The sequence below is a fragment of the Macrosteles quadrilineatus genome, unplaced genomic scaffold, assembly GCF_028750875.1.
Source record: "Macrosteles quadrilineatus isolate MER2022 unplaced genomic scaffold, UCM_ALF_1.0 Scaffold_1__1_contigs__length_201487025, whole genome shotgun sequence".
NCBI lineage: Eukaryota > Metazoa > Arthropoda > Insecta > Hemiptera > Cicadellidae > Macrosteles > Macrosteles quadrilineatus.
In genome coordinates, this window is record NW_026542594.1 from 111390219 (window position 1) to 111406004 (window position 15786).

Genomic DNA, 15786 nt, shown 5'->3' on the forward strand with positions numbered 1-15786 from the left:
TTCCAGGTCGACAGTAATGATATGCAGGCAAATGTACTTCCACCAGTACTAATTTTTACCCCCAAATTTAGTTACAGGTCCACATTAATGATAGCCGGGCATATGCACTTCCACCGGTAGTAATGTCTACCGCCGAATTTTGTTCCAGGTCCAAAGTAATGATAGGCGGGCATATGCACTTCCACCGGTAACAATTTTTACCACCGTGTTATCCGGTTAATCGGTCTTGTACATAAATACAGATAGCTTTGTGTTAGTAAGTAACAAACCCCTTGCTTATCTCTCTTTGTTATTCGTTCCAGGTCCACAGTACTGATAGCCGGGTATGTGAAACTCTACAGGTAAAATACCCTGTGTCTGTGTACAAGAAGATTATCTGTGTCCATACAGGGTGAATAAAAAAGTCGACTCCCCCATCTAATATTTTTCTAAGTTAGAACACACTACAGTCTTCTTGTACACAGACACAGGGTATTTTACCTTTAGCACCCGTCTATTAGTACTGTGGACTTGGACCGAATTTAAGGAAGATATTAACAAGAGGTGATTCAGACATAAATAAATTGGATGCTGCATGCAAAAACCACGATAGCATACTCAAGATCGAACTATAGTAAACTTAGGAGAAAGTTTTATTTTATGATTTTATAAAGTTTTAGTGTCCCCAAAAAATGAAGGATTATGGGCTCAACTGGAGATTACTCTATATATAAGATGTATTAATAATTAAACATTACCAATTTAATTTTAAACAGTATTATTTAAATTGGCATTCTGTTAATTACGTTTTTTTTAACCCGCCCTTATGACAGTGTGTATCTGGATCCGGAACCGAAATTTTCTTGGATCCGCCCATCACTATCATATATATTAATACGTGACAGGGTTCTTTTATTTCACGATTCTGAATCAAGCAATCGACGGATTTTCATGTCACTTAATAAGCGATGGCAGGAGTAGTATTAAGTTGCACATGGATAAACTTTGGGGACAATAGCACAAAGAATAAAACAAGATTACTCTATGGAAAGTTGTACGCATCATCCAATTTTTACAGCAGTCAGCTGTTGACACGCTAGGGCAAAGGCGAGCGCCGAGCGAGGACGGTGAAACAGCTGATTTCCTACCTAATGTTCCATAGTTAGTTGATAAATTGTCTGCCAGCCACTAACTTTACACAGGCATCAATCAGCAATCAGCGGTAGCACCAGTAGCCTATTACCATTGACTATATAAACACTAGTGTTAAAGTTTATATAGTCAATACTATTACCGAATTCGATACTATACATATTGTGACAGATCTATGAAATGGAGAAAAACTTAAGGTTAAAAAACGTATCTACTTGCTTGCATGACATATAACAGGTGAGATTGAAGGTTTTAAGACAATTGGGCACAGTTCTAGACGTTAGAAATGGCTTTGTAAAGTCACCAAACGGCTTTTAGGAGATATGGCTTCGTATTCTACAGTAGGCCTATGTTTTGAAATTCATGAACGCAAGTTCAACATAGTTTGATTTTTTAAATGGCTACTTACTCATGACAAAGACAAATAACAGGTGAAATGGGAGATTTTTGGACAGTTGGACACAGATATAGACATTAATAATGGCTTTAGAAAGTCAGTAAACAGCTTTTAGGAGGATATGGCCGTTTCCTACAATATATTTTGAGATTTACGAATGCAATCGTCATAGTTAGTCTAAAAAATGTCTGATTATTCCTGACAAATAAATCATAAAATTAATTGCACACAGTTCTAGACGTTAAAAATGGCTTCAGAAAGTTACCCAACGGCTTTTAGGAGGATACAGTGAAGATATGGCCGTAGTCTACAGTGTTTTTTAAAATTCATGAATGCAATCGTCATAGTTTAATTTTTTTAATTTGCTCATGACAAACAACAGGTAAAATGGGAGTTTATGGACAATTGGGCACAGTTTTAGGTGTTAAAAATGGCTTTAGAAAGTCACCAAACGGCTTTGAAAATTCCAAATTTTCCCGGGGAAGGACCCCCCTGCTTTATTGGTGGGTGCTCCACACCCCCCAAGCCCCCCCCCTTGACAAGGTCCTAGAACCGCCACTGGACTAATTTATACTATGTGTAATGCTTATCATTGATACGTTCAATTCAATTCTTCTGTAAGAAGATGGCAGATAAATTAAATATACATAGTAAAATGATGGGATCTTCAAATTATTTTTAAAGCAATCTTTGTAATCTTCGATTTGTTTTTAGTGCAATATAATTTGTTTTAACTAACAGCTGGTTAAATATAAAAATATTCTATAAATCTATGAGGTTATTTTATTTAGTCTATGATTTTGTCATTGATTATAGGAAATAAGTAAGATTAGTAGAGATAATTAGACCACAGAGATAAGTAAGACCATCATATGTAACTAAATGTATTGACACTATTGTAATTCTTAACGAATTAACTATAAAGAATATTGTATTGTATTGTATCATCATACAAACAATAATAAATAAGAACAGATGTTTATGAACCACTTATAGCCAGTAGTTTTGGAATGTACATATCAATCCTCCCCCTTGAATTTGGTCGGTAACTTGTGATTGACATGCCGTCTCCATATAGATCCATCATCCATTTTCAGAACATAAATTAATTTACCTTCCTTGCTTTTAACATAACCAAACATCCACTTGTTTTTACTTTGTCTGAAGTCATATGCTTGAGCTCTCTCCCCTTTTTTAAATTCCCTCACTACCTTTGCACATTTGAAGTAATTGTTCGAAGATGTGTTGTTTGTTGTCATTAAATCTAATCTTGTTCTCACATTGCTTTGAACCCCGAGTTTTTACCAACAAAAAGCTGTCTGTATCACTGTACAAAACCGATTTTTTACTGACACAAAAATCTGTCTGTATCACTGTACAACCCCGATTTTTTACCAACACAAAGCTGTCTGTATCACTGTACAACACCGATTTTTTAACTAACACAAAGCTATCTGTATCACTGCACAACCCCGAGTTTTTACCAACAAAAAGCTGTCTGTATCACTGTGCAACCCCGAGTTTTTACCAACACAAAGCTGTCTGTATCACTGTACAACACCGATTTGATTACTAAACACAAAGCTGTCTGTATCAATGTACAACACCGATTTTTTTACTAACACAAAGCTGTCTGTATCACTCTACAACCCCGATTTTTTACTAACACAAAAAGCTGTCTGTATCACTCTACAACCCCGAATGTTTTTACTAGCAAAAAGCTGTCTGTATCACTCTACAACCCCGAATGTTTTTACTAGCAAAAAGCTGTCTGTATCACTGTACAACACCGATTTTTTACTAACACAAAAAGCTGTATGTATCACTCTACAACCCCGATTTTTTACCAACACAAATCTGTACGATTTTGATAAAAATTTTAATATGTAATAGTCCTTTAAATTCTGATCAAAATTGTACTAATCCCATTTCCGTATATTTACTCTCACCGCTTACACATGATAAAGATTGTTGACATACTTATGGGAGAATGTATGTGTCAGAATGCTGATACCGTTTATTTTACTAACACAAAGCTGTCTGTATCCATATACAAGACCATAGTCAAGGCAAGGCCATGTCTCAATGTTTGCCTCTTGACGCAAATAACTTATATGGCAAGGCCATGTCTCAGCGTTTGTCTCTTGATGCAAATAACTTATATGGCAAGGCCATGACTCAGTGTTTGTCTTTTGATGCAAATAACTTATATGGCAAGGCCATGACTCAGTATTTGTCTCTTGATGCAAATATCTAATATGGCAAGGCCATGTCTCAGCGTTTGTCTCTTGATGCAAATAACTTATATGGCAAGGCCATGTCTCAGTGTTTGTCTCTTAATTCAAATACCGTAGGCCTAACTTATATGGCAAGGTCATGTCTTAGTGTTTGTCTCTTGGTGCAAATAACTTATATGGCAAGGCCATGACTCAGTATTTGTCTCTTGATGCAAATAACTTATATGGCAAGGCCATGTTTCAGTGTTTGTCTTATGATGCAAATAACTTATATGGCAAGGTCATGTCTCAGTGTTTGTCTCTTAATTCAAATACCGTAGGCCTAACTTATATGGCAAGGTCATGTCTTAGTGTTTGTCTCTTGATGCAAATAACTTATATGGCAAGGCCATGACTCAGTATTTGTCTCTTGATGCAAATATCTAATATGGCAAGGCCATGTCTCAGCGTTTGTCTCTTGATGCAAATAACTTATATGGCAAGGCCATGACTCAGTGTTTGTCTTTTGATGCAAATAACTTATATGGCAAGGCCATGACTCAGTATTTGTCTCTTGATGCAAATAACTTATATGGCAAGGCCATGTTTCAGTGTTTGTCTTTTGATGCAAATAACTTATATGGCAAGGCCATGTCTCAGTGTTTGTCTCTTAATTCAAATACCGTAGGCCTAACTTATATGGCAAGGTCATGTCTTAGTGTTTGTCTCTTGGTGCAAATAACTTATATGGCAAGGCCATGTTTCAGTGTTTGTCTCTTGATACAAATAAATAACATAATATGGCAATGGCATGTATCTTTCCGAACTGAATCCAACCCGATTTTTCGGATATCTTCACACCTCTAGTTTTTAGTTTTGTACCTGGATGATAAGCTAACGGCCTATAATTTTGTCTCAAAAATATCCCGTTAGTATTTTAATCTCACTCGATGCTTCGTGATAAAAAATAATAAAAGTATGATTTAAATTGGCATTCTGTTAATTGCGTTTTTTTTTAACCCGCCCTTATGACAGTGTGTATCTGGAACGAATTTTTCAAGATCCGGATCCGGATCCGGTACCGACATTTTCTTGGATCCGCCCATCACTACTCATAATCATTGTATCCAAGACTCTCAAGACTTTTTCCTTCTACCAAATATCGAATGATAGTTTTAATGGTAGGTTTTAAGGGTTAGTTTTGAGGGTAGTTTAAGGTTTTAAGGGTTTTAAGGTTTGGGGTTTTAAGGTTCTTCCTTCTGTGATTCATCTGCAATCTGTTATTTTGTTACTGGTAGCGTTTCCAACTGGTTGATTTGAAAAACAGAATAATCATCCATTGAGTTTGGTAGCGTCTTTTCATCTGGAAATCTTGACAAAAATCTGAGTTTCCGTGTTTTTCTGTTCCTCTAAATTCAACTTTATAGTCAAACCCTGAAAGGAAATGGGCGTAGTTCAAGATTCTAGTCGCTGCCATAGTAGAGTGTCTTTTGAGGATCGAATATGGACACAAGAGGCTTATGATCAGTTATCAATACAAACTTGCGTCCATAAATGTATGGGAAGAATTTCTTCATACCGAAATAAATAGCTGCTGCTTCTTTATCAATCTGGCTGTATTTTACTTCACTTTTTGTCAGAGTGCATGAAGCAAATGCAATCGGTTTCTCTGTACCATTTTCTAGTCTATGGGAAAGTACTGCTACGAGTCCAACAGGTGATGCATCCGTTGCAAGGGTAACCGTTAGATAGGGGTCAAAATTTGTTCACTTGTTATTTCCTCTTTGACTTTTTGAAAACTATTTTCACAATAGAGCTCCAGTTGAACTTAACATTTTTCGTAAGTAACCTTGTCAAAGGATATATTTTTGTTGAGTAATTTTGTATGAACTTGCTGTAGTAAGTGGCCAAGCCTAAAAACGTTTTTAATTCACTAACATTCGTAGGCCTTCTAGCATTTTGAATTGCTATAGTTTTCTCAGGACTTTTGTGTAGGCCTTTTTCATCAATAATGTGTCCCGAGGTATTTGATACTTTTTTCAAAAAACTTACATTTGTCTCTATTTAAACGATCTGAAAGTCGGACAAAGCTGGTGACGATACAGAGTAGTTGTTCTACTTTCAGGCCGTAGATATTAAGTATCCACATCGTGTTTGGGCTCTTTATTTTTGGAATTTCGTGTAGAACTCAAATTTATAAAGACAATTTTATTTTAACTTAAAACAAAAAAAGTTACAGATCTGTGGGACTGTGACAGTGGGTGAGTCAATGTTTGTCTCCGGCCAGCCCGACGAGCGGGTTGAGAGGGTGAGTTGAATTCCGAGAAGGTCCCTAATCCGCTGGGTATCATAGCCAAACGGACGGACTAGTGGCATAGACTAAGCAACACAAGGGAGTATGTTTTATCTATGCTAATGGGTAGTGCAAGTGCCAAGTGTGGTGTGAAGAACAAGATATGAATGAATGTCAGTGCAGTGTACGGCGCCGGCGGGCGGCGGGGTGGGCACAGTGGTAGTGGCAGCGGCTGACGTCAGGACGTGACGTGGAGGGAGGGGAACAGGGGAGTGAGAGCCGTAGAGCGCGCTATCTTGTAGCGAAGAAACGAACTAAGACCGAGCGCTGCGCTGTCTTTCGGAGGATCAGACCAACTAACTGAACCACCGATTCTGGCTCAGATCCACTCACTATGGCTGAGCCGTTGGAATAGGAAGTCTAGTGTAGATATAAAGTCAATGATAATATTTCAAGCTTCTATGTAGATTATAATGAATTGAAAACTAAAATTGTTAAAACTACTTGGAATGATGTGTTTGAAACATTAGATGTTAATAATGCTTATGAGCTGTTTTATGCCAAACTTTTAACTTTGATTGATAGCTGTACAATTTCTCGAATTAAACATTTAAAAAAATAAAAATATGCTAAAACCTCGGATGAATGCTGGTTTGTTCAAGGCTTTTACTGTTAGAAATAAATTATACAAGTTACACAAAAGAAATCCATCCCCAAAAAATAGAGATAATTTTTTTAGTTATCAGAACAAAATAAGAGATTGGATTAAGGTTGCAAAGTTTACATATTACAGTAAACTGTTTCATGATAATTTTAAGGATAGTAGGAAGCAATCGCGAGTAATAAACAGTATTATAAAAGGTCAAGGTTCAAAACATTCTGATATATTGCTTAAGAAAGAGGGCTCTCTTAGAAGTGATAGAGATGTAGCCAATATTTTTAATGAATATTTCATTCAAGTTCCTGAAAAAGTTGCAAGATCCCTCTCCTCAGTGTCAGTTAGTCTATTCCCAATTTTTTAAGACGGTGAATAGCTTAAATTCTATTTTTTTTTTGTCCCATCACTGAGCATGAAGTTGCAAAATTAATTAGAACTCTTTCCCCTCACAAAAGTACAGGTGATGAGTTCCTTTCTACAGCTATTATTCGAAATATATGTGACGAGATCACTCCAGTTTTAACAGAATTGTTCAATTGAAGTATTGCTAGCGGTTGTTTCCCTGACATCTTAAAAATTGCCAAAGTAGTTCCCATGTTTAAGAAAGGAGACAAGTGTAACGAAGAGAACTACCGTCCAATATCACTGCTTGCTGTGCTTTCAAAATTAAATTACTAGAAAAATCAGTTACAAATAGACTCACTGGATTTTTAGATAACAATAGATTTTTTGCTCATCAGTTTAACTCATCATTTCTGCCTTTTAGTGATCTTTAAAAGGGTCAGGCTAGGTAAGATCGAAATTGTGGTGGTATCACAGGACATCAAAGCGGAACTCCAAGACTTGGAAGTAGCAATTTTCTGATGTTGCAGTGTGTAGTCGACAGACTGCAGCCAGATTGGGTATGATTCCGATTCCTGGCTAAATTAAGATATTACCCGCTAGAAACTCAAGTGAAGGAGCACTAAGTCAGAAATTCAAGCATAGTTTAAGTTTTAAATCTTGCAATCACAGGGTCTGCAAAAATAGCGGAATCAAAAAAACGCAATGTCCTCTGTGACCGTGAAAGAACGATGGTGAAATAACGCTACTAGAAAACGTATGTTACAGGGTAACATACACATATGGCAACATATGCACATATGCACATATGTGCATATGCACATATGCACATATGGATTGATTAATAAACTGTTGATTTAGATGTATAAATATATTTGTATTTATTAGGTCTAAGTGTTAAGCGTTATATTACCTTAAAATGTGCTTTAGTTACATTAACCTTGTTCTCGTCTTGTTATATGTTGGAAAAACCAGCCTTCCTTAGTAGCCGAAATTTTGGCTATACGAAACAACCTCCTTCTATTTATTTAGGTTAAGAGAGATTCTTAAACTTAACACAGTTCTAGTACCTCTGCCACGGCCTCCCCCGCCGCTGGGACTTCTCCAGTAGTCTGGCCTCCTGGTGTAAGTGTTTCTGTTTTGAAACCTGACACCCCCTCTACCACGGGAAATCATGTTGTTGTGTCTCCCACTCAGAGACTGCACACTCTGGCTGCGAGACAAGTTTGTCATACTCTGACTGCGGCCTATCAGAAACAAACTACATCAATATCATCATTAAAAGTTGATAAATTTGTATAATTAGTCCCACATAATAACAATCATACATTTATTAGCCCTCAACTCTTAATATTGACGTGACAAACAATGCAAATTAAGGTTGAAAATTAACATTAATGAGTGTACCATTTTGCAGAATAAATTTATGAATGGCAGTTTACAAAACAAAATAAACAAAAATTGGTTAAGTTACAATAAAATTTACCTTAGCTAGGCCTACGTACAAACAATGAATACTTTAGTACTACTGAGCAAGACTACTGTTGTAGTTTCGAACAGCCGAATGTTTTGGGTTGTATTTTCCAAAATAGTACTTTGAAACAAAATTCATGGTAGTAAATGGTTTTCTTAGGCCTACTGAAGCAGTTTCCAACTGCCGAACATAAAGTTTACCAATATTTACTTATGATTAACTGTAAACCGGTATAAAATAAAAAATTATTACAATTAAAATGCACATTTTCCAAGATTGATAAAAATGTCGTATTTTGAAACTATGTTAAAGGTAGAAAATGGTTTTCTTAGGCCTACTGAGGCAGTTTCCAACTGCTTGTTATGTTGACATGATATATACTTGAACACATACAGACTGTAAATAGGCCTACTCCCGCCTTAGGCAGAATAAGCGAATTTCCATCTACCTGGCTGGATTTCTACTAGAATATTCCCTGAAAATTGTCAGATTTATTTCCTATTTAAATAACATTAATTTTAATGAGTACCTAGGTTTGTTGCTACAGGGAAGGTATTGAAGTGGGTTTTTGATTGAAATGTTGATAGCTTAGTATGAAATAAACAAAATTGCCAAATTTGATTCAAATATGTCCATAAACAAGCAAACTACAACAGTTTATTAGTCCTCCATAAAAATATCATGGGAATTTTAAATTTAAAGTTTTTTTTAATTACCTCCGTAACCGTTAGGCATACAACAACGGTTCAATATACAAAATTATTTCTTTTTTTAAGCTCTACAAAATGGTCTGGAAAGAAATTGTAAAATGTTATGATTTTAGAGTAAAAAATGGGAAAAACCAATTTTGATCCCATAAAACCTCCGTTCCCAATAGTCCGTTAATGCTGGTTTGTGAACTCATTCGAATAAACGTAGGTTTACCCGTTTGTAACAAATTTCATCAAAATCCGATAATTTTTTCTAGAGTTATTGCGCTAACGGACACACACACACACACACACACACACACACATATATATATATGAATTTTAAGTAGGGTGTGTTTGGCCTCTTTTGACCCCAAAATAAAAAAAAAAGTAAATCGGTCCCGGGTCTAGGTCTTATCATGAGACCTACAGTAATAGCTTATTCCCTATATGGGAAATACACTAAAATATAATATGTTCACTAACTCATATTGCCTCTACCGCCGCGAGTCCCGAGCCGCACCAGAGGAGAGCGACCAGTGGAGTTCCTCGGTCCCACTCTGCCTCTAAGACCCCCACGACCTCTGAGGCTCAGTCTGTCCTTGACACTGAGGCCGACCCGGGCTCCTGGCATCTGTCCTATGCGCTGCTGTCTCAGGATACGCTGTCAAACATTTATTACGTATCACTAAGTTAATCTAAAACGAAACTCCTAAGAAAATGTATTATGAAATTCACTGCATCTGTCAATTTATGTAGCCTACATAGCCTACAGCTACTAAGAGTTCATAGCCCTGACTTAATACGCACTGCACATGATTAATGTTACATTTTCGTATAATTATAAAATACAGTCTAGCCTTGATAGCCTATAACAAATTTCTTGATATAGGTAACATTTTTCTTTAATCCCCAAGAACTCTCCATAAGATACTATGTAAATTTTACCCCTACATAACTAAGAAAACATTTCTACAACCTATATTTTACAAATTTTTGACGATCCCAGCTAAAATAAGTCACCTCAAAATAATCAATTTATAATTTTCAAAACCTCTACTTAACACATTGTCTGTACATTTACTCTATAAAACAAGCCCACCAAATTAATGTTTTTGAATAATCACAGTGCTAGGATTAGGATAATTCTTTTATTAAAATAATCATCTGCTACATTTAACACAATAATCGTCTGCTGTTTTGAACATCTGTCTTTAGTGCTCAATGTCACAACAGACTTCATTAGCTGGGGACTGATGACGACGTAATGCAAGCACAGTTTACCAAGGTAAACTGTGATTGAGCGATAAGTAACTATGGTGACTGGTTAAATTTGAAGATGAAGAGAAATCTAAGAAAGAATTGATGAACAAATAAAAAGAATAGCAATATAGTTACCTTTATTTTCTTTTTACGTGTTTTTAATATTTTTAAGTGGGCTATGTTTCTAAACTTTTTCATGACTTTCCTATAGGCCCATCTGTTTTTTTCTTTTCAATGGGATTTGTTATAACCAGTGCTCGATTTGTAAAACACAAGGTACCGGAACTGTAGCCTATTTAATGTGATTAGTACCAATTTATGCCATATTTTTATCTTTCCAATAGAGAGGATAAAGTGCTGCGTTCCCCCGCAAATCGAGCACTGGTTAGAATGTCGGCCTTAGTCACTAACAAGACTACAAGATCGCGCCACTCATCCTACACTCATCTCCATTCATACTTGGCTTAAAATACCTACTTTGTTGAAAGTATTAAAGAATTAACTAAGGCTACACAAGTGCTAGTTGATTTTACTATTAACATTCCTCGTTAATAATTTACTTTATTAATATTAATACTTTCTTATGAAATGGTGACCATACAAAGTAAGTATTTTAAACCAAGTATGCATGGAGATGAGTGTAGAATGGGGTGCTATCTTGTAGTCTTGTTAGTGACTAAGGCCGACATATTTCTTATACGCAGCTGTTAACTTACAGCTAATGGCAACTAAGGGACCTACAGTTTATAATGGAATCTGAACCACATTTTTGCCTTGGTATTAACGAATTGGTCTAATTATCAAGATGGTACTATTCATAGTACTGTTCAATACTGTTACTAGTCATAGTACTCATTATTGCGGACGTTAATCTACACCAGGGAGTATCGCATCCACAGTGGACAGTGCATGCCTATAAATATTCACAATACCTCTTTTGTGCAAAAGCAAAATAACGAATAGAAATTCTAACAAATAGCAATATTGGTTAGTTTTTTCAGCTAACTTCGATCATATTCGTTAGTTTTTAAAAAGCACTGGAAATAACTTCTACTCAGATAGATTCTAGCTAACAAATAGATAATATATTCGTTAGTTTTGGAGTTTTAAATCGTTAGATTTTTGGTCATGCGGACAAAGCGGGGGGGGGGGGGGGAGGAAATCTAGTTGCTTTGGAATTGGGGGGGTGTGCAGTGGCAGACACTAACAACAACGAGATGTGGGAGGGGGGAATGTTTGTTTGGTGATTTGTCATCTCAAACATTGTCTTGTAAGTTGATGTTAATTTTCTGAGAAGCGTGAGAAGTTCCGATTCACCGTGGGGGGTATGGTTGAGGCTTCTTAACCTTCCAGAGGTCGCATCACGGAAGTAACCTCCGGGGATGTTTTATTTTTCGCGATTATATTATTTCTAGTGGTATCGGCAGTGTGAGTGTCACTGTACCTTACGCACCTCATTCCTAGAATAGAGTGAAGGTCAAAACTCACCCCTGCTATTTTATATTTTTTGTTAGTTTTGCAAGAGGCTGGAAGTAACTTCCGTGTGCGCTCTGCCGATTCTCGTACAGCCTGGAGGCAACTTCCGTGATGCGACCTCTAAGTTTATTGTGTGCATTGATTATTGCGTGTAAACTATTACTGTAAATAATTATTTTTTTACGATTCATGTCATTATTTAGTAAATATATAGTTTTTACAAGATTACAGAAGAAGTTAAATTTCGAATTGCAACACTCTTAGCCATGCTGAAAGGGAGATTCACGAACGACGTATGTACAGAGCCATTTAGTATTAAGATACCCATTATCTTAAATTACTTAAAACATCAGGTATTGAGAGTGTTATCAATTAAAACCACATTATAGAACATTGTGGTAAAATTTAAATTAACTTGTTGAATATATTCGTGTAAAAGATTTCTTCATATACTTTTATGTTAGAAAATTTGATAGAATAATAGTTTAATTTTATATTAATAAAATCTAAATTAAATTATTGTACAATTAAGAGTTCACTAAACATATTTTTGATGTTTAAAATTAAAAATAAAACTTAATTTGTATACTAAAATACAAATTTTACTTCATAAATGTTTGTTTTTATTGACCCGGAAGTAACCTCCGGGTGCGCCCTCTCCCGTTTTAAAAACCAATGCGCCCTCTGAAAGGTTAAAACTTAAAAAAATCATGGTTAATGAACAAAATACTAAATTATAGTAATTAACATGTTTATATTGCACTAAAACACAACTGAATGTTATATTTGCCAGAAATCACAATGAATAACACACATATTTGATCATAATGACACTCGTGAACACAAAAAAGATCTTATTGATGGATGTTAGCCACCGGATTACTGTATAATACTTAAAGTGGTTTAGATACCTGCATTTAAGTAATCCAATTCGTTGCTTATGTTGCAACCGGTTTCAACTCTGTGGAGTCATCTTCAGGCTTCCAAGGATATTTAAGTTGTCAGTTCGTATTATATTAGTTTTTTTTTTTTTTTTTAAACTATGATGACCTTCAAATGAAGTGACAACTTAAATATCCTTGGAAGCCTGAAGATGACTCCACAGAGTTGAAACCGGTTGCAACATAAGCAACGAATTGGATTACTTAAATGCAGGTATCCAAACCACTTTAAGTAAAAAAGAAGATCTGGTCTTTAAGATCAAATAAAATATTTACAAGATACAAACTACCGTGAATTTTGAAAATAATCTGTGACAGTTTTTTTGTTTTTGAACAAAGATTTATATGTTTTTTTTACTCTACAGTACTTTCATGTTTTGTTACACAATTTTGTCTGCAATAATTGGTGCATTGTATTGCGAAATGGGTTTGAGGGGAGGGACTATGACCTTGAATGGGCCTGGGCCTGGCTGGTGATTTATTATTTATTGGTATGTTTACATCCTAACTGCCCTTCCAACCCTGAAAGAGACACTGCGGTTTCAAAAACATTGACTTGTGTTGGTAATTAAGACCGTCTGTTTGCATTTAATTTTACTTATTTTTCCTGGAACGTGTCCTGGTTGAGTGTACATGCTTTAAGCTTTCTTAGTCGTTTTGTTATAGTTTAGTGGTGGTTAAATAATAGTTTTAATAAGTTATTAAGGTAATTAAATGTGACAATGTTTAATTATTAATAACACAATTAGTTAGGTACCAAGATTTCTTTACATATGAAATCCTTTAAAATAACTGCCCAACAAACAGCAAACTTCTCCAAAAACTGTAATTATTTTGTTATCAATTGCCTAGTTTTTTTTTTTTTTTTTTTTTTTTTTTAACTAACTAACTAATAGCCTAACTTCTATCAGTTACTTTTTACGGGACTAACTAATAGCTTATAACTAGTTAGAATATTTGACTAACTTTCCCAACTATGCAAAACTGGGACGGCTGGCGTCGTCCCGTAATCCAGCTACTAGGAGGTGACGAATTGTGGATATTAATAGGCATGCACTGTGGATGCGATACTCCCTGGTGAGTACTACGACTATCCGCAGTACTATTCCGATAATTAGACTAATTCGAATATACCAAAGGCAAAAATGGGGTTTGGATTCCACTATAAACTGTAGGTCCCTTAGTTGGCATTAGCTGTATGGGCTATTAATTAACAGCTGTGTCTATGGAATATGTCGGCCTTAGTCACCAACAAGACTACAAGATCGCGCCACTCATCCTACACTCATCTCCATTCATACTTGGCTTAAAATAACTACTTTGTATGATTGCCATTTCATTGAAAGGTATTAAAGTAAAGTATTAAAGTATAAAGCAGTACTGTTCCGCTGTTCCGTTTTGGCCTATCACGAGCAGTAGCTTACAAAACTCTCTACAGTTTTGTTTTGTTCTTTACGTGATTTATTGCTATACAGTGTTTGGTTCAATTTTAGGTGAGTTTGAGTAAGCTGTTGTGATTTTAAACGTTACAGTTTGTAAACTGAACCAAGGTCATTGACTTTAAATGTCATTTTTGCGCAATGGTATTAATGATTGTGAAAAATTGTATTATGTTGATAACAATGTAGATTGTGACATTGTGGAAATTGTTGTTTACACATTATTACAAAGTCATTATGGGTTTGTTTTTCTTACATACCATTTTTTTATGCGTGGTCTCCCTCCTCCTTAGTTCTTATTACCCCGGATAGTTGATGTTCTACTCTACGATGTCAATACTGTACTGTTAAGTATTGTAGTCTATGCTACTAATTGTTTTTAGGTTAAATCTCAACCTACATTAACCGATGCTGTTTCTGAACCGCGACATAGCGAAATCCCTGCAAATCTAACCTCTAATAAAACAAACCTTGTTTAAAAAAATCCATTATATAACGAATATTCTGTTCGGTCCCTTTTTGTTATTGAGGTTGGACTGCCATTGAATTGTAATTGAGTACGATCTCACTTTACCCTGGTAAATAGCTGAATTATTAAATGGCATTCCCTGCAAGAGAACAGTAGTAAAAGTGGGTCCCATTAACAAAATTTGTAGCAAAGTGATTATTGATTAAATACACTAGGTCATCAAGCAAGTAATTGAAATAACCTTATATAAAGAGGGATAAATTGACTGAACTATACCAAACACCTGAACTGAACTATACAAAATTTAAACTGAAATACTATAATGTATGGTCACATTTCCTTCTGGTCTAACGATTTTATATACAGCGGAAACTCGATAACTAGACCCTTGATAAAAAGGGTGATTTTCAAATCCCCTAGAATTTATATTATAGAAATTATTTATGTTATTGCAAACTTAAATAAGAAGTCAATCATGGAAACGACAAGTCTTATCTAGTAATCTCCTTTATAGAGTCTTTTATCAAGCTTCTACTATATTGTAAAAATTAAAGCTATGACAATGATTATGGCTATGACTACCTTCTTGAGCTTGAGAGCAGCCACAACAGTTGGCCGACGGTCCATCATCTGTGCCAGTCGTCGGTTCTTGAGAGACGATTGTTGATCACTGAACAATCCTTGCCTGACAGACGCAACGTGCACCGACCCTGACGGTTCTGTAGCACTCTGGCTACGTAGGAATGTGAAGCTGCCGCAACATCCAACCAACAAATCATCATCCCATCCCCCTCACGAGTCCAATACCAAGCCCCAACCAGCATACTTATACAGACCACGTTTCTAATGACTATTGTGTAAATACCAAATAGGCTTATAACTGCTTCGGAACAGGTTTTGATTCCACTGTCAGTTTCAGTAGATATACTTTTTTTTTGTCCATTATACTTTTTCCGAGTAGCCTACATTCCTCTTGTAATCTCCATTACAAACTGTTT

General features: G+C 35.7%; 1 protein-coding gene across 1 annotated transcript in view; it reads right to left on the reverse strand.

Moving 5' to 3' along the window:
* LOC128983315 (chromatin target of PRMT1 protein-like) overlaps window positions 1-15786 on the reverse strand; it is a 67794-nt gene that overhangs the window by 26431 nt on the left and 25577 nt on the right. Inside the window, exons 3-5 of the mRNA XM_054402564.1 lie at window positions 15371-15539; window positions 9687-9864; window positions 8108-8284 (exon numbers count right to left, since the gene is read on the reverse strand). Coding sequence (XP_054258539.1) covers window positions 8108-8284; window positions 9687-9864; window positions 15371-15539 — 524 coding nt within the window. The remainder of the gene's footprint in view (window positions 1-8107; window positions 8285-9686; window positions 9865-15370; window positions 15540-15786) is intronic.